Source organism: Dermacentor variabilis, chromosome 7, assembly GCF_050947875.1.
Source record: "Dermacentor variabilis isolate Ectoservices chromosome 7, ASM5094787v1, whole genome shotgun sequence".
NCBI classification, from domain to species: domain Eukaryota; kingdom Metazoa; phylum Arthropoda; class Arachnida; order Ixodida; family Ixodidae; genus Dermacentor; species Dermacentor variabilis.
Window position 1 is genome coordinate 91,441,658 of NC_134574.1, and position 20,346 is coordinate 91,462,003.

Here is a 20,346-nt window from a genome sequence, read left to right on the forward strand (position 1 = left end):
TAGCAGAATTATTGCAAAAAGCTTATGTCAAGAAGAGGGACAACCGGCACCCATTGTGTTGGGTTCTGTTCCTTTTCTCGGTGTACAATTGCTTTGCGTTTCTAGCCCTCTCCTTTGTTGCGTTATTTTGTATGTTGTTTCGAGGAAGAGGAGCAAGAATTTAAACGAAGGCAAAAAAAGGGGGCGTATTTGAGGTTCAGGGATTGCATACCTGGCGGACTAGTCACTCGACTGTCCTCGTACAGGATTTGTGATCGGTGTATCGGCGGGCGAGACTTAAAACCACTCGGTCGCGACTGGGCTGTAAATGTTTGGGGCGGGGAACCATGGGATGTAGGTTGTGGCTCCATTGTCTCGACGGAGCGTTCTATGCTAAATTTCAGGTTCGATGCACCACCGGCTCTGCCGATATAGGGTTGTCCTATGTGTTCCAGTTCCACCTTGCACTTATGTGTTTTCCTTGTAAACGGTTGTACATATAAAGAGTCTTCAAGCTTCAGCTGCGGCTGATTCAATCCATCCAAAGGGTGTAGGATGCCACGACGGCGGCTCACGAGCCGCGCCGTCGTTCCTACCTATATTTCGGCAGAAGGGCGAAGGTGGCGACCAGTATAGCAGACTCTTAGAATGGAATAGCGCAGGCCCAGTTTGCACCGCGAGCACGCGCGACACCAATTTATGCTTTCCTTCCTTCGCAACCTGCGCCACGGCGCAGGCTGACGCTGTGTCGCAGCGTCACTGGGCGCTACAGAAGCCTCTAGCGAACATGTCGCCACTATCCTTCTCAGCAGTATTCTTCACATGCGCATACCTTCTCTGGAGCTGAGTCTCGGCCGCCCAAGCAGAGAAGAAGCACACCTACTACCTGGAGGAGGAATCTCGGTCTTACTGCCGGTAGTAGCGCCACACATGATGAAGCAAATTTGTTTTCGTGTGCCGCTTTTGATGAAAGACCGTGAGCCACGCAGCCGCTGTACCTGTGTGGTCAATGCGCATGCCGAGCATGCGCACTGGTTTTACAGCGAAGTTGGATACCTCTACCATCCAGGGAAATTTTCGTGTCGTTGTTTTAAGCAAGAAACTCCCCATACATACTAGAGCCAATCCCAGAGATAGTGCAATGCCGGGCCTACCCGCGGCGGAGGTGAAGCAGGCGTTAAGCACTCCCCATACGTGGGCCGATCCCGAAGATAGTACGATGCCGGGCTTTCACGCGGCGTAGGTGAAGCAGGCGTTAAGTACTCCCCGTACTTAAGTCGCTCCCGAAGATTGTGCAATACCAGGCCTACCCACGGCGGAGGTGAAGCAGGCGTTAAGCACTTCCCATACGTGGGGCAATACCGAAGATAGTACAATGCCGGGCGGCCCGCGGCGGAGGTGCAGTTCGCCATTAAGGGGCCCACATATAGATCTAGGCTGGTCAGACTTCTTCAGAGAGTAGAAGGGCACTGAGGTTTTTTCCACTCGAAGTGGTGTTTCCCCTGAGAGCGTGAACGCGACGGCTGCTTCGCCATGCACTCTACCTCGGATCACCATGCACTTTGTCTTCTCTTGAAATGGCGGCATAACAGTTTCTGGCAAGTAGTGGTCAACATTGTCAAGTGCACCTGCAGGGTCCCGTGTTGATCGTTAATTCGTCGTTACGCGGACAATAAGCCGATGTCATAGGCATAAATTCTGTAGCTCAGTTCGGAAATAGCCTCTAGCCATTCAGCCAGGCCTATCGTACCTAAATGAAAGAGCAGGGGGGACAGTATGGAACCTGATAAATCCTTCGCAACGTTTCCGTCTGCCGTACAGAAAAAGCGCGGTCTTCAAAGAAGGAGCGCACGAACTTTAGCAGGCGGTCTGTGATTCCGCGCTTTTACACTACCTCGATGATAGATGGCCTCATAATGGATTTTTATGATGAACGGCCACTGCAATGAGGATGCTCGGGTGGCGGTGTCCTTGACACACCGTTTTTCGACGCCGTACAGTCTACTTCACATGCAGGAGGCTGTCATGAGTGCCAAAGTTTTGTTGAAATCCTGTATGTGGCGGAGGGAAGTGATCCTCTGTTTCTATAAAGGATATGCGCGTCATCGCCATTCACTACACCAGCCTTCACGTAGTAAGTGTGAACGATAAAGGCCCCATGTTTGACGGTAAAATTCACTGCTTCGATTCTGTATGTGTGTGACTATCGAATGCTTCCATCTTGCTGAGGTTTAGCTGCTGACCAACACTGCATCAGCGGATAAATTGCTTGTCTGTGTATTCTTCAAGGTTCCGCAGAGACGCCCTGGTTACGCCGTCATTGCCTTTAAACCGATGTTGCACCTTAGGGAGTTCTGGATGAAATCCTTGATGGTATGGTGCTCGATCGCGCAAAAAGTTGAAGCGACCGAGTTTGCAGCACTCAAAGCTAATTTGGAACATTATTTCGAACTCCTGAAAATTATTTTTTTTGCAATAGGGATTATACAGACACTCCAAGCGAATTTTCCCCGTCGCCATCGCAGTGCGGTTTCGTATATATTTAGGTGTATCTATGCTGCATGTCATGAGATGCTATATAACGCGCGGCATATCCGGGTTATAGTGCCACACCATTCTACCACTAAAGTTGCCCATACCAGGTCTTTCATTCTTGAAAAACCTATTCCTATGAATTTTGAGAATGACAGCCCACAAACAAATGTCACTAAACAAAACACCGTGAGCGCAAGCCTTCTTTCTTAAATCTTCTCGGAATTAAATGCGAAATTTTAGGAGAGCTAAAACCTGAGAATTAAGTAAATTTGTTGGCGCGGCTATGCAGAGCCTCCGCGATGGGCCGAGAACGGAGTTTTGAAACATACCTGATACGGAAAATGGGTAATAATGTCTCAAGAAAACGTTGGTTTTAATTATAAGCATAAATGAAATTTTCCGATAGACGCTTCAGACAGAGGACGCTTAGCACCACAGCTCTATATTATTTAGTCATGACACCTTTACTTCAATTCATACCACCGTTACAGTTATGAGCCATTTTTGGGTCGGTGAAACTTTGACAGACATCCTGACGCAGTACTCGACTTTTCCATTTATGTTACCAGGGTAGCATGTCTCAGAAGTGTGTGCAATGAACTTATCGTCGCATCCAGCTGAAATAGTTGGCAACTGAAATCAATATCGATCCTTACACTTCGAGTGGTCTAATTATTTTGCTCTCGCTGAAATCTAGTAATCACCTATTTAGTTCAGGTTGCAGAATAACCCTGCGAAACATATGTTGTTTACGGGTTTTATATCCGAACAAGGGCAACTTTTCTATAAGATTCTATATGTCCTTTTAAAGGAAATTGCATGGGCTTATTGATTATCTTCGTGCCACCTTATCAAGCTAATACCTTTTTTCGTTCATTATATCAATAATGATGAATTTGTAATGAAATTAAATTACGAAACAGTCACTCTATTGAAAAGTAGCTACTAGGTCCTGAGCTAGAACATCTAGAATAAGTTCTACCGGCATAAGGATGCAACAGAATAAAGAAGGCTACATGGTGATGACGCGAGTAGTGTAGTTTGTCATGAGATAAGGTTACTGTTGCTTCACAAGACTTCCAAGAAAGATTGCTTCCAAGAAAGAAAGATTCACGTGCGCTGTAACTTGTTAAAGCAATATGGGTGCTAATTTCATGATTGCACCCATAGTTTTTACAGCGAAGGTGTATATTGGCACGTGTAACGTGTACAGGTTTCTCTTTATCGGGCGACACGTTTCACCGCCTAAAAAATGTTATCGCACCGCGCAGGACGCACCTGCATGTATCGGAAGTTTCTGGAATGTTATCGATGCTTCCATCCGCTGTCTGTGATCAAAGCTTGTGTAATCTGATCGCATGTGTGCGCGACGCGAATAATGTAGAATTTTGTGGAAGGCACGCGGGTTGCAGCGATTACTGTGGAACATTCGACGACTGATGTATAAAAGCCGATGCGCTTGACACGCTGATCACATTTTCGACGATCGCAGACTGCGTTCGTCGCTTTCACCGTTCTTTGAGTGTAGCCTGTTTTTGAGGCCACAAGTTCGCCCAATAAAACGCCAGTTTCGCCTTTCCCAGTTTGGCTGCTTTTTTCACCGTCTTAACCACGTGACATCTGGTGGAGGCGCAGTGGTAATTGGTGGAGGTGCAGTGGCAACGGTATTTCTTGCCGTGCAGATTCCACTCGGCGTAATGAGGTGTCCTCCAGTGGTCCGAATTGGGGGGTCCTCCCATGCAGTCTTAACCTTCTTCAACTGGGCGGCAATGTGTCTACTAATGACGGAGTAATCGGCCTCTCTGTCGACTAAGGCAGTGACTGGGTGGCCATCGAGAAGCACGTCGAGGTCGGTGGTTCTTTGTCTTGCGTTACCGTTAGGTCTTGGCGTCGGATGATGGCTGCGTCGCATTGACCTCTGGCTGGAACATCGCATCGTCAGGTCGTCTTTCATCAACGTGTTCTTTGCTACCAGATTTCGTCGGGAGTGCACTGTGTCGTCGTTGTTATGTCGTCGTGATAGTCTTTTCGGCGTCTTCGTCGGTGGTGGAGGATCTTCGTCAGTTCGACGAACAGCAACCGCACCTCCATCGGTTGCTGTCTTTAGTTTTCCGGATATGGGCTGACGGACCGGCCCCGGGCTGGGCCAGCGTATGGTCGTCGTTGCGGCGACAGGTAGGTGCCTGAATAAGACCCTCGCCGACATACTAGCAATGTACGTCGACGTCGTACACAAGACCTGGGATGCCGTCCTGCCGTACGTAACATTCGCTTACAACACGGCGGTGCAAGAAACAACACAGATCACGCCGTTTAAGCTGGTTTACGACAGGAACCCAACGACTACGCTCGACGCCATGCTGACGCACGTCACTGAGGAGGAAAATCTTGACGTCGCTACCTATCTCCAGCGCGCCGAAGAAGCCCGACAGCTCGCCCGCCTACGGATCAAGAACCAGCAGCGTACCGACAGCCGACACTACACCCGCCGATGACGCTTAGTCGAGCACCAGCGCGGCGACCGTGTTCGGGTTTGGACTCTAATATGCCGACAAGGACTGAGTGGGAAACTATCGCGACACTATTTTGGACCCTACAAGGTCATTCGACGTATTGGTGCACCGGAGTATGAGGTCGTCCCAGACGGCATTTCGCATTCACAGCGGGGTCGCGTACGATCTGAAGTAGTCCACGTGATGCGTCTTAAACAATTTTGCGGACGCTAACGAACTTCCTTATTTTGTTGTTATCTCTGGTACGGGTGTTTTTCTTTAATACTTTCGTTTGCAGCATCGGGTCGATGCTTTTTAAGAGTGGGTATTGAAACGTGTACATGTTTGTCTTTATCGGGCGACACGTTTCACCGCCTAACAAATGTTATCGCACAGCGCACGACTCGCCTGCATGTATCGCAAGTTTCTGGAATGTTATCGATGCTTCCATCCGCTGTCTGTGACGAAACCTTGTCTAATCTGATCGCATGTGTGCGCGACGCGAATAATGTAGAACTTTGTGGAAGGCACGCGGGTCCCAGCGACTACTGGAACATTCGACGACGGATGTATAAAAGCCGATGCGCTTGACCCGCTGATCAGATTTTCAACAATCGCCGAATGTGTTCGCCGCTGTCGCCGTTCTTTGACTGTAGCCTGTTTTTGAGGGCACAAGTTGGCCCAATAAAACGCTAATTTCGTAGTTCCCAGTTTGGCTGCTTTCTTCACCGTCACTACTGCGTGACAATATGACCATGCTCCCGTAGCTTTCTTCGGCGTTTTACAACAGAAACGGAATTAGCGATTTCTAACAAACACGTATAGGTGCAGTGCGGCGGCGCAGGTGTCAAAATGTTTAACACGTTAGAATGCTCGCCATGAACAATAGCGTGATGTCAAGGTTATCGCAGTATAAGCAGGAGAGGTATAGGCACTAAAGACAGGTGCGTTATCGATGGACAGGACAGATATAATACGTGCACACGAAGAACAACATGAGGACGAGGAGCGCCGGAGGGAACAGCAACGAGAATGTAAACGGCGCGCCGGCGCGAAACGACCACCGACGAAGCAAGTTCCCGCGATGCTGAACGAAAACGACAATCGCGAGCCCGGTCATCTTCGAAGGAGCAACAATGCCAGGCTCGTAACGCAAAAAAAATATAGCCAGTCCACTTTGTGAAGATGAAATGGCAGCCAAAGCACTTTGCTTTTCGTTTGATAGGTTTGACTGCCGTCAGCTTTCGCTGCCATTCCATCTTCACAGAGTGGAATGGCCGTAATTGTCAACATCTGTTGTTCTATGAAGCCTGCTTCGACCATAAATAACCTGACTTATACGGGAGGATGAGCGAAACCAGAACAAGGTGAAAGCTAGAGCCAACGCTTCGACAAGTGGACTTGTCTTCTTCAAGGCGACATATGCTTTCCTCGCCGCACTATATATAGGTGGGGTTTAATAGAGGGCCGAAGCTCTATTGGATGCCTCTGTGAAGCTCCTAAATGAAAACATGGGGATCTCCACAGAGGAACTTACTCCCGTCATTCAGCGCCCCGTCCTCTAAATGTACGAACAGAGAAAAGTTCGCTTCCTGATACGCGTTGTAAAAGAACACTTCATGGAAAGTAGCGTTGAGCGCGGCTCCGTGCTTGTCCCCCGAAAAAGGCGGCCTTGAAAGAGGCATGGCATACGGTAGCTGGTCATTATCGAAAGTGGTATTGAAATATTTTACGTCGAGCAATTACTCCAGAACCCAGCTCACAGTGAATGCCGACGTTAACGTGATTAGCACCTGCGCAATATGGGGACACCAGGTTTTGGCTATGCCTAAATGTGTATGCAGCAGGGGTCCCCTCTCGCGCTTCTCACGGTGCGCCATTTCGCTGCGATGCCGTGGTGCATGTCCGATTCCGTTGAGTATCTAATACATTTCACCAAGTGTATTGTGTGATTGAAGTGCACCACATCCGCCGTGGCAAATGCTTATTTGCAGAAATTGACATGAAAAAGATTTATTGAATAGTGACACACACTAAGTGGCGCATACCAAACGGCCGAACATGGCATCTAACTGTTCCATTGAACACCGGCCAGGGAGCAAGAAACATTTAGGAGTGGAAACTCCGATGCTTTCGGCAACCATAAAAGGCCAGAAGCCCGCGGATAAACTACCATGCTTGCGGTACCTGGCATCCGAGAAAGTAATTACCGCCGTTTCGGTTGCAAAGGCAACCGGTCACGTGCGTTGCTCGCTTTTGCTGAGGCACTCAGCAAAAGTTCTGCTGAGGCACTTACGCGTGCTGCTTTAGCGCTGGTAGCCTAGACAGCAATTGATGCTACACATCAACCATTTCATCATCATCATCATCATCATGATCATAATCATCATCATCATCATCAGCCTGGTTATGCCCACTGCAGGACAAAGGCCTCTCCCATACTTCTCCAACAACCCCGGTCATGTACTAATTGCGGCCATGTCGTTCCTGCAAACTTCTTAATCTCATCCGACCACCTAACTTTCTGCCGCTACCCTTCCCTTGGAATCCAGTCCGTAACCCTTAATGACCATCGGTTATCTTCCCTCCTCATTACATGTCCTGCCCATGTCCATTTCTTTTTCTTGATTTCAACTAAGATGTCATTAACTCGCGTTTGTTCCCTCACCCAATCTGCTCTTTCCTTATCCCTTAACGTTACACCCATCATTCTTCTTTCCATAGCTCGTTGCGTCGCCCTCAATTTAAGTAGAACCCTTTTCGTAAGCCTCCAGGTTTCTGCCCCATATGTCAGTACTGGTAAGACACAGCCCTTATACACTTTTCTCTTGAGGGATTATGGCAAACTGCTGTTCATGATCAGAGAATGCCTGCCAAACGCACCCCAGCCCATTCTTATTCTTCCGATTATTTCCGTCTCATGATCCGGATCCGCCGTCACTACCTGTCCTAAGTAGATTTATTCCAATACCACTTCCAGTGCATCACTACCTATTGTAAATTGCTGTTCTCTTCCGAGACTATTAAACATTACTTTAGTTTTCTGAAGATTACTGTTTAGACCCACTCTTCTGCTGTGCCTCTCCAGGTCAGTGAGCATGCATTGTAATTGGTCCCCTCAGTTACTAAGCAAGGCAATATCATCAGCGAATCGCAAGTTACTAAGGTATTTTCCATTAACTTTTATCCCCAGTTCTTCCCAATCCTGGTCTCTGGCCTCCTGTAAACACGTTGTGAATAGCATTGGAGAGATCGTATCTCCCTGCCTGACGCCTTTGTTTATTGGGATTTTGTTGCTTTATTTATGGAGGACTACAGTGGCTGTGGAGCCGCTATAGGTATCTTTCAGTATTTTTACGTACGGCTCGTCTACACCGTGATTACGATATGCCTCCATGACTGCTGAGGTTTCGACAAAATCAAACGCTTTCTCGTAATCAATGAAAGCTATATATAAGAGTTGGTTATATTCCGCATACTGCTCTGTCACCTGATTGATAGTGTGAATATGGTCTATTGTTGAGTAGCCTTTACGGAATCCTGCCTGGTCCTTTGGTTGGCAGAAGTCTAAGGTACTCCTGATTCTATTTGCGATTACAATAGTAAATAGTTTGCAGGCAACTGACAGTAAGCTGATCGGTCTATAATTTTTCAAGTCTTTGGCGTCCCGTTTCTTATGGATTAGGATTATGTTAGTGGTCTTCCAACATACCGGTACGCTCGAGGTCATGAGAAATTGCGTATCCAGGGTGGCCAGTTTCTCCAGAACAATGTGACCACCATCCTTCAACAAATCTGCTGTTACCTCATCCTCCCCAGCTGCCTTCCCCCTTTGCATAGCTCCCAAGGCTTTCTTTACTTCTTCCGGCGTTACATGTGGGATTTCAAATTCCTCTAGACTATTCCCTCTTCCATTATCGTAATGGGTGCCACTGGTACTGTATAAATCTCTATAGAACTCCTCAGCCACTTGAACTATCTAATCCATGTTGGTCTCTTAACGCATACATATGATTCTTGCCTATTCCTAGTTTCTTCACCGCTTTTAGGCTTCCTCTGTTCCTGAGAGCATGTTCAATTCTATCCATATGATAGTTTTTTATGTGAGCTGCGCTACGCTTGTTGATTAACTTATAAAGTTCTGCCAGTTCTATTCTAGCCGTAGGGTTTGAGGCTTCCATACATTGGCGTTTCTTGATCAGATCTTTCGTCTCCTGCGATAGCTTACTGGTATCCTCTCTAACGGAGTTACCACCGACTTCTATTGCACACTCTTTAACGATGCCCGCAAGATTGTCGTTCATTCCTTCAACACTAAGGTCCTCTTCCTGAGTTAAAGCCGAATAGCTGTTCTGTAACTTGATCTGGAATTCCTCTACTTTCCCTCTTACCGCTAACTCATTGATCAGCTTCCTATGTACCAGTTTCTTCCTTTCCCTCCTCAGGTCTAGGCTAATTCGAGTTCTTACCCTCCTATGGTCTCTGCGCCACACCTTGCTGAGCACGTCCACATCTTGTATGATGCCACGTTTAGCACAGAGTATGAAGTCGATTTCATTTCTAGTGTCGCCCTTCGGGCTCCTGCACGTCCACTTTCGGCTATCCCGCTTGCGGAAGAAGGTATTCATTATTCGCATATTATTCTGTTCCGCAAACTCTACTAATAACTCTCCCCTGCTATTCCTAGTGCCTATGCCATATTCCCCCACTGCCTTGTCTCCAGCCTGCTTCTTGCCTACCTTGGCATTGGATTCGCCCATCAGTATAGTGTATTTTGTTTTCACTCTACCCATCGCCGATTCCACGTCTTCATAGAAGCTTTCGATTTCCTGGTCACCATGACTGGATGTAGGGGCATAGACCTGTACAACCTTCATTTTGTACCTCTTATTAAGTTTCACAAGACCTGCTACGCTATTGGTAATGCTATAGAATTCCTGCATGTTACGAGCTATATTCTTATTAATCAGGAATTCGACTCCTAGTTCTCGTCTCTCTGCTAAGCCCCGTTAGCACAGAACGTGCCCGCTTTTTAGCACTGTATATGCTTCGTTTGGCCTCCTAATTTCACTCAGCCCTATTATATCCCATATACTGCCCTCTAATTCCTCCAATAGCACTGCTAGACTCGCCTCACTAGATAACGTTCAAGCGTTAAACGTTGCCAGGTTCATATTCCAATGGCGGCCTGTCCGGAGCCAGGGATTCTTAGCACCCTCTGCTGCGTCGCAGGTCTGACCGCCGCCGTGGTCAGTTGCTTCGCATCTGCTGGGGACTGAGGGCCGGGGTTTAATTGTTTTGTTCATATAGGAAGTTGTGGCCAAGTACTGCACCAGGGTCGCCAATCCTCCTCTGGTGAGGGAGTGCGTTACCGGCTGTGGTCACCGGTGTCAGGTAACACTCCAGGCCAGTTTGTGCAATTTTATCAACACGCGAATTTTTTTAAAAACCATTTCAGCGCAGTAAAAAAATAAAGCGGATTCCTTTCGATGACCACTATCATAAGATGATCAGTAGCTTCCGGTTGTACGCAGCGCAATTATTTCACTCGCGCCCGACGACTTTGATTGGATGGTTGTAAGCGCTGCTGGCATTCGTCAAAGGAAAACATGCCTTCAATTTCTTCGATTATATGACCAAACAGATTCTCCTCGAACTAATCGGCCTCACACGCTGTGTAAACATCACGGACGTTCCCCGCCGATGATGTTCCTGACTTTTGGTATGCAATCCTTCTCGATCTTTTAACGGTATCATCACAGATAACTCTTGACGCTTCCCGGGAAGTCCGTTTGTTTTTCGGCGATGTCAGAGAAGCTGGAGAAGGATGAAAGATGCAAAAAACAGCCTCTGGACTCAGTTCAGGTTTCTTTCGGGTGGTCCAGGATTACCTCGCCTCTAAGCTCACCATAGTATTTATCCCGTGTGATCTTATTGCTCGTGGAGTGCTTCTCGCAGACGTAATCTTTCGATTTGAGCTGACGGCCGCCTCCAGCAATCGCCGCAGGCCATGCTCGCAGTCTGTTAGGATTATTCCAAGCTTTCGAGATGTTTACCCCCCCCCCCCCCCCGAGACTTCTACCGCTTTTGTACTTCTCAAAAAAACACCTGCGTACCATCTTAGGCTAGTGAATTCTGAAGAAGGGCATTTGTGCGTAGCAGCGTTGCTAGTATTATGACCCTCTGACAGACACCGAGAATAACTGTGAATGTCTGACTAATAAGGAAGCTTTAGCTTGAGTGCTTGTGCCTAAATACATGCAAAAAGGAGAATTCGTTTCTCTCAGCAACCACTACACCAAATTTGACGACGTTTATTGCATCTAAGATAAAAACTTAAAATCTAGCGACTGTTGGTTTCAAATTCTTGATTTAGGTTGTTAATTTATTATTGAAGTTCAGCAAAAATCTAGAATTTTCAGAATATTCAGTTCTTAAGTTTAAAACTCGGGGTAACTCAGCAAGGAAAAGTGATATACCAATTCTGTGAATTGCATCTGACAGCACCCTAAGGCGGACAAGCTTCACATGTTACACATGAACCTAAAAAATTTTGTAATATGAAAATACAGCTTTTGCAGAACCCTTGAACACAACGTAACAAATTCACGTGAGCTATAAAATGACACATCCAATTTGGCCGCTTTGAATGGTGTAACGGATGCCGTTGACAGAACCGCGATATCTGTTGTTCATTCAGAGCTATTAATTTGTAAACTTCGTGCTTCTATTTTTTTCATACTTTCGAATTTTTGAATACCTTTGGAAAGCTAAAGCTTCCTCTTAAGAGGAAGTTTCTCGCGCAATGTGAATGCAATTGGCTGCCAGCGATCACCCAGCGCTTACTTGTGGCGACAAAAGCACTGGCAACCATGCATTTGGGGCATACGCATTTGAATTATTCGGCATTTAAAACCCCATTCTCTACCCGCACATACTCTAAGCAGACATGCGTAACCTTAGAAGACTTAGCTGCTGGGCTTGTTGGTGACCTTGCATACAGCATGCATAACTTTCTATAAAAGGAGCAGCACACTCAATCAGCGTGTTCCACCAAGCAAGAACATAGCACCAATGATAAGTCGCTGAAACCTGACAGCGGCAAATATAGAACAACGCGTGGCGATAGACACACCACACAGTCTGCTTGTGAAATCATTCATCTGCAAAATCAATAAAATACTCACGCATGATGTAAAACATTGCAAGATGCGTGACGTATGTTGAAGAAGATTTACGTCTATTGTTCATTTTGACCTTGAGTCTTTTATAGCAGACAAGTTCCTGCAAGGCGAAGTAGAGTGTTATAAGTATGAATGCGAAACAATCTGAACACTAACAGTACATGAATTATATTATTGCCTACATACATAAAAGACAATATAGAAATTCAACTGTCCTACTGGAACATATCTGAAGCGCAAATTGTCTAGTGGTTCTGGTAATCCTTTGTCTGCTTATTTCATTGCCGATACGTTGGCTTAAAATATGGGCACGTGCTTGAAGCCTGCACAGCAGTGCTTCGCAATGTGACTAATCTTCTATTGCCTTGCATTTCTTCGTTTCTTATAATTCAAATTTACCACCCGCTTCATGGTAGATCGCCCACCGTGGGTACTTGCCATAGTATAAAAGTTATATTCATCATCGACATGCAGCAATCATCTCAGAGAGCTGGTTGGCGCTGGTAAGATATGTTCCGCTCGCTACTTGGCGATTCCGCCATTGTGGTCATTTGTCATAATATAGAAACCTTCACCATATTGAACTCGTGGCGAAAATTACAGTGAGCTAATTGGTGTTGGAAGAAAGCTATGCTTCCGATTATGACCTAATAGCTATAACGTAGTGCAGATGCGCTGGGGGCCAAGTTTAAGATCCCATGACTGGACATGCTTCTTTTTTTATAATAGGGGAGAAATCTAATCAGCGGGAAGCCAAAGAGCGACCAACCGACCGACGTACTGAGGCAAAACCATGAGATTGTGGGCAAAGAGGCGAACCAGACGACTTACTGTGCTGTGTCACAAAAGCAAAAGACCCGCAGACTTTCCTATTTTGGGAGACGGCGCGAAAGGTAACCCCCGTAGCCACGGTTTATTTAGGCCATGATGCAGCGGAATTTCGGGAGCTGCTGAGACCGCGTCCGCTCAGGTCAAGCGCCCTAACCTGGTCTATTCTCGCGCTACATGCACGTGGGCACACCTTCTTCGTCTGCTTTGGAGGTGATTGACAAGACGCTACAGGGACCCGCTCCTAATACGAAGCGCGATTGAAATAAAGTCCCGGTAAAGTGTGGCGGTGGTGTCGTCGTTGGTAGTGTCGTGTTTACGCAATCCGAGAGAGATGTATTAGACAGTACTGGCAGCGTAGGTTGTGAGCGAGGTGCAGTGACAGTGATACCATACTGTAAAATCGCGACCTGCCACATGTTATCGTAGATGCTCGGGCCTGTAGAAGCCGGAGCTCCAGAACTACTGCGTCTGGCTGTTGAGGACTTGTATGCAGATAGCTGAAGTGTTGATCATTCACGTTGTTGGCGTAGAAGTGATTTTCCAGCTGAGGAAGCCAGATGGAAGAGCCGCTCCTGCAAAACTTCGGTGGGCCATGCATCCGTGGAACGTGAGAGAACAGAGCATCGGAAGGCTCGCCACCTGCTGCTTGCGGTGGAATTTTGAATGCCGATAGAATCCGGGTCGCGGTGGTCGCTGATTGCATCGCGAACGTAGTCCTTGTGGTGCCGCCATTCCTTCCAGAGTGAAATTATTGCCTAGTGGAGCCGTTGGAAGAGCCTCGGTATCAGTAATGAGTGAGATGCCACCGTACGGAAAGCGGACAGCCTGCGGCAACTTCCAAGGAAGAAGAGGAGTGGGCTGTACATTAGGTCAAAGCGCTTGCCTTTGGTTCAGTGAATTCCTTGGAAAGAGTTGTCGCGCAACTGCCTATGAGCTGGGGAGGAGGCTCACGAACCGATGTCTAATGCTGGGGCCGGCGCTTGCAGACGATCGGCATGGCCGGCCATGTGGGACGACAGGATGCGGAATAACGCTGCTGTTGAAATGGCGAGAACGGTTGTGACTGGGCACTTGAACAAGCACGGCTGCGCAAAGGTCATCGTAGAAATCGTGGCCGGGGTCTGGGATGCAACCGGAGCCACTAGGCTCCGGCTCCGGATTTCTTGTTTAGAGCTACAAAGAGCAACACGACATGGTACAATGCAGAGACATGGCTTCAAAAACGTCCTTCGCCTCAGTCATGAGAGAAAACTAGCAAAGACCATCATCGATAAAGTGTCAATCGAAGCCCTCAAATGATACAGCCACAAGCGAACAATTTCCCCAAGGTTGCAGCTGAAGAAAGTTGTTGGATCCTAGCACTGTAAATGACATATCAAGTATGTTGATTGCCATGATGTTTACAGCAATGCAAGATCTCCGTGCCAGTCCGTCGTTTAAAAGCGTCCCTGAGGTAGAGGCCGTCCTGGATTTAGAACCGCTGCTATCAACTTCTTTCGCGGAGCAGCACCGTGATTCTTCAGGCAGCAACAATGGCTTAGCTAACAATCGTCTCGCCAGCGGTGTCCTCCAACAAGCACTTCCGCACATGTACTATATTCCAGTGACACGCTCACCACTTGCCGTCGAAGTTAGCCGACCTTGAGAAGCTTCCGCGAGTCCCCGATTCCCTTTTATGGTCATATCCGATTCTTGGGTGAACGAGGAGTTAAGAATAAAGTGTTATTATTTTCGTTATTCAAGGTTGATGTGTCAAGATCTGAAAACTTGCTGACAAGCACTCAATCTTCACATATAATTATATATCGTTATCTTAAAGCACATAAAACGTCTAGGGTAGTTCACATACACGAGCTCGTGGTGCAAAGCTGGCGAAGCTTCTTGCAAGATACAATGTAGAGTCCTTTACATTGACAGCATAACATACTTGAAAACCCCTAAGACTGTTAGCTGAATTCACGTCACGTTCGCATTAAGTTCGGCTGGTGTAAAGATATCAAGACTCGAGGTAGCGATCACTACCCGATACTAATCTCTGCCGTTCATTTCCAAACGTAGCCCAGAAAAGTAAAACTAAAGTCGGTAGACTGGGAAGCTTGCACAGCAGGCGTAGACAAAGGTAACACAACCTCGACTAAGAATGTAGAATTAATGCCGAGAATAGCTCACTGCCCGAAACAAGGAATCCGCTCTGGCACTGAGCCTTGTAATGTACTTACTAACGACGAAGAATTAGAAATGTTATGTGCCATTCAAAGGCGTGACGAAGGGAAGGCTCTGCGTTCTAAGAATAACGAAGACCTCGGAATTTGTCGATGGGAACAAAGTACCATACGGCGTTTCCTCACCAAATGGAAGCGGAAAAGGTGGCGTGACTTTTTTGGGGCGCTGAACATACCAAAATCACAGGGCGAGTCCTCAGAGGTATTCGCAAAGAGCCGCAACAGCTTTACCGTCTTATCGCACTACCATTACATGAGCGCGCGTCGCTGATAGAGCTGGGAGAGCACTACTGTGAAGTCCTTTCCCTTGCGGCAATACATTCGCTACAAACTGCAAGTCATCGCCTTAGTCCACTTCGAGTGACCCTTCCTGATTTAGAATTACCATTGACAATTCAGGGGCACACGGGTGCAATTGGCCACACAAACAAGCGGTCATCCCCTGGCCATGATGGTGGGAGTTATGAAGCCCTCGCAAGCCTGTGCGGCACACCCAACCAACTTCTTCTTGAGCACTACGACTGAACACTACGGTATTACTTACCGATCCTCCACTAAATATCTCCCATAAGCAAAATAAAACTTGAAGCAGCATGAAATGACTGTCTTGTAGCATGTCTTGGCCTTGCGAAGGAGTCATCCCGCTCACGGAGTGTAGCAGAAGCTGGATGCGTGTTTATCGTAGGGCTACCTCAAAAGAAGACACATGAGATTCATATCAGACACGTCATTCCCACGAATACCCTCTCTTTAAAGGATATTCCTTGAACCCGTGCTTCATCTAGCTTTGGGCACGCCATCGAAAGCATATCAATTTCGATTTCTGCTCAGGTACCACAAATTATGACACGAAACATATCACCCTGGACACTGTCACCATTAGAAATTGTGGCACATATCTCGAATCACCGCAAAAAATTCATCTAGGTGAGACCCATCAGACAGCTTTGGAATATATGCATAAAGGACACACTGCCACAACGCACGTTTTCACAGATGGCTCTACAAACCAACGCCGCTCATCGTGCGCATTTGTTTTGCCCTCTACAGGGCAATGATTCTCGTTTCGTCTTGAGCGAGCGACATCATGTGCATCATCGCATTCAGAAGGCCCTAGTGGATATACTTGGTCACCAGACGCCGAAGAAATAGGTGATATACACGGATTCAAAAGCAGCCGTAAAAATTATGTGGAACGGGCACAATCCATGCAATAACCAACCTGCAGCATCTGACATGGCCTATCATTACCACAAAACTAAGATTGCTGGGCATTTCACCACGTTCCAGTAGATACCTGGCCATGCCGGTACTTCGGGAAACGAAAAACCGAATGACGCTGCCCGAAATGGAATCGAATACCGAAATTTACTAACAATATTTTTTTAAAAAAGCCAGCGCTTTGAACCTAGCACAAAACATGCCTGCTAAGAAAAAGACCGCCTCTGGAATCTACTGTTTCCCCGAGACAGCTTTGTGCGTTATATTGACCTAGAAGTGAGATAAAAATTTCACGACGACTTCCTGGACACTAGAGACATTGTTAGATCCTCTTCGGCTGAACGTGGAATACACGAACTGTCTGAACCGCATTGGGCGTAGCACTAATTCCTACTGTGACAACTGTTCAAACTTAGAGACCGTGAAGCACATGCTGCTTGAATGCCGCATGTACCATGGGGAGAGAATTTTTTAAGCAACAAATGGAAATAATTTGCCACGATCCGTGAACGTTACCGAGCATCTTTGGTTCGATGCCCGGCCCTTCAATATAGTGACGTCTTGCGGATTTATTGTTCAAAACCCTGTGAGAAATTGGTCTCATCGGAAAGCTTCAAATAGTGACCATTTCATATAGGCAAGCCTAAATTTGCCCGCCATCTCACTTGTATATATTAGTGCGAGCTCCACTTACGCATTTCGTTTTGTTCACTCTGCTCTGGAATCTTTTAATCTCATTCCCCATCCCTATACGGATCAGCATCATGGCGGTTGCATACGTGCGACAAGACTACGTGGTTTAATAAAGAGTCTCACTCTCTTTCTAGGCAAAGAAAGCTTATCTGTACAAAAATTTGGAATATTAAGATTCTTTGTGCTACAATGAGATCAACATCATAAAGTACAGGGCGCACATAATAGCGTGACGTGGAAACAAAGGCTTATTAGGAGAAAGTGAAAAGGAATACTGCCAGCGCTGAAATCGTACTTTTCAGTCGTAGAGCAAAGGTACAAAAGTAGGACACATGCACATGCATGCAGCAGTTACATTAAGATGGTCAAACGATTCAGTATTCGATCGTGTGTCTTTTACTGTGTATAAATATATCCAATTATTTGATGTTGTTCCCTGAAACTTTTGCTGTGGGCCATTTGGACCTTATTCAACCTCTGAGTCCTGAAAGCGTGATGTGGGGCCCAGAAACGTTTCTACTAATACGGAAAGACAGATTTTTAAAGAATTGTATAAATCAAAGCAAACAAATGTGGTAATATGATATATACGGTCTCAGTCGCGGTCGGAATCAAGCTGCGATGATTATATTTTTGTATATGTCAGACAAATATTTTTTTTATTTCAGATTCCTTGGTTTACCAAGATGTTATCTGCAGGGTTATGTGTAATTTGCTATATTGCTGTGTGATCTGCAGTCATGTAATTTTACCCATCATTTAGATAAATTTCAGTACAATTCTTGGACTGATATTTCTCTGTACTACCGAAGAGCAATCTGTGATTGTCAGGCTGAATAATAATGCTGGTAATAAATGTTGGTAGTCATTACGAGTAAAGTAGTTCCTAGCATGACTGATAATTTCGATTGTTGGGCTGCAGCTTGTGAGGCCGTGTAGCGGTTAGCGCTTAGGCAAAGTTCTTTGCATAAGCGTGAAATGGAGAAACTGTCGTGTCTATCGCGACACTTTGTTCTCACAAATATGGTCGATGTCTAGGTGCCACAAAAGCCTTACACTTGACTAATATTGTGTACTTTCAAGACATCGGACAGGATCTCTACGTGTTGTTGTTTATCCTCTTTCCTTACCACATGTTGCTTAGAATGTTTTAGGATTCCATAAATACCAATGGCAGGAGTAGACATAATTTGTTTCTATAGGGATTAACATTATTAGCCCATGGCAGGCGTTTGGAGCATATATATATATATATATATATATATATATATATATATATATATATATATATAATTGTCGTCGTCGTCTTCATCATCATCATCAGCCTGTTTTATGTGCACTGCAGGACGAAGGCCTCTCCCAGCGATCTCCAATTGCCCCTGTCCTGCGCCAACCGATTCCAACTAGCACCCGCGAATTTCCTAATTTGATCGCAACACCTAGTCTCCACCAAGTTATCTACCAAAGAATAACGTCGCATCCTTCTATTTACTTGGCCTGCCGTCCAGCCTCACCTCATGTGGCATCCGTACGTTTCAGTCGTTCGCAACGTAGAAGATACTTGCTGAGTACCCGGAACTCACTAAGCCCCGAAAGAATGTGCTGACCATGAAACAGAAGGTGATGCATCATATCATCACAAACGAGACATCTGTCGCCGCACGGCCGCGGTGGCTCACTGAACTGAGGTTGGAAGTAGCCCGCCCTGAGTTGGAACACATGCTTCAGCTCGGCCTTATTCGTCCTTCCTCCAGCAACTGGGCTTCGACTCTCCATCTGGTTCTCAAGCAAGTCATTGGCGAGTGACGAACTTGTAGTGGTGACGGAGGTTTGAAGGCTGGCACTACTCTGGAAAAATGACCCTTCCCTACATTCATGACTTCTTGCTCGTCTCGCAGGAAACATAATACACAGCAAGATCAGTTTAACGAAAGCGCACCACTAAAATCGTCTCGAATCCAGCGACCTACTAAAGACAGCAATTACTACTCCGTTCGGCCTATTTGAGTTTGCCCGTATAACTTACAGGTTGAAAATGCGGTGCAAACTGTTCAAAGGTTCATGGACGAGGTTATGCGCGGGCTGCCGTTCACTTTCGTCACCTTGATGACATTCTCGTTGCAAGTCGCACAGATGAAGAGCATAAAGAGCACCTTTGCCTTCTATTTTAGCGACTGGATGAACACGGCCTGGTCCTAAAGACCCAGAAATGCATTTTCGGAGTTGAAGCCCTGGATTTTCTCGGCCGTCGCCTTTCACCCAGATGCATCAAACTAGTGGTATCATGAGTGCGGGCCAGCGAGAACTTCCCCTCTCCAACCTCCTTCCGATAGTCGCGCGCTTCTGGGGGTCACAAATTTTCAGAAGCCCTTCATACTCTCCTGTACGCAAGTTCTTCAGCCGCTCACCGCCCTGCTACATGGCGAGTCCATAAAATACCTACCTTCTGCTGGTCGTCTGAGCACGAACACTGTTTGCAGCAAGGAAAATATCTGTTTGCGACTTCAGTGTTGTTGATTCATCCGCTGTCAGACGCGCCTACTCGCCTAATTGTAGCCGCATCGACCACTTCAATATGTGGAGTCTGCAGCAGCCCAATGACACAAACTGCAGGCCGCTGGGCTTCTTAAAGCACCTCAAACCTACAGAAGCTCTCTAGAGCACGTTCCCGAGGGGAATCCTGGCCATCTATTGCACTGTTAAGCATTTCGCTTTTTTTTCTTGAAGGCTGTACCTATTACATTCTGACAATCCGCTGCCTTAGTTTTCAAGACAGGCAGTTCCTCGTGATTAGAACGTGAGCTTCGGCAACTTTCCTTTATGTCCAATTTTCTATGGACATCCACCATATGTCAGGGACCGAAAATCAGGCCGCTGGTGCAATGTTGCCGATCGGCGCTGTACCTGCTGGCCCTGTGGATTTCGAAACTCTAGTCTCCACCCAGCAAAACTACCCCAAGATACGATAATTGCGGGAGAAAAGCTTGTCGCTCCGCCTCGTGGTGGCGCCGCTTCCCTGCACAACAACATTGGTCACGTGCGACACATCGCAGGTAGCTCCTTGCCCTTTCAGGTGCCATTAGGCTCGGCGATGAATATTTGATTCACTGCACGGGCTCAGCCATCCCGAAATGAGAGCCACAAGGAGGCTTATCAGAGACTGCTTCGTCTGGCCAGGGATCATCAACA

At 46.7% G+C, this 20,346-nt stretch overlaps 1 protein-coding gene across 3 annotated transcripts in view; it reads right to left on the minus strand.

Moving 5' to 3' along the window:
- The window catches only part of LOC142586934 (uncharacterized), a 96,960-nt gene that overhangs the window by 68,874 nt on the left and 7,740 nt on the right, over positions 1 to 20,346 (minus strand). For all 3 annotated transcript variants that reach the window (XM_075697809.1, XM_075697811.1, XM_075697810.1), the window contains one exon: positions 12,194 to 12,290. In XM_075697809.1, coding sequence (XP_075553924.1) covers positions 12,194 to 12,290 — 97 coding nt within the window. The remainder of the gene's footprint in view (positions 1 to 12,193; positions 12,291 to 20,346) is intronic.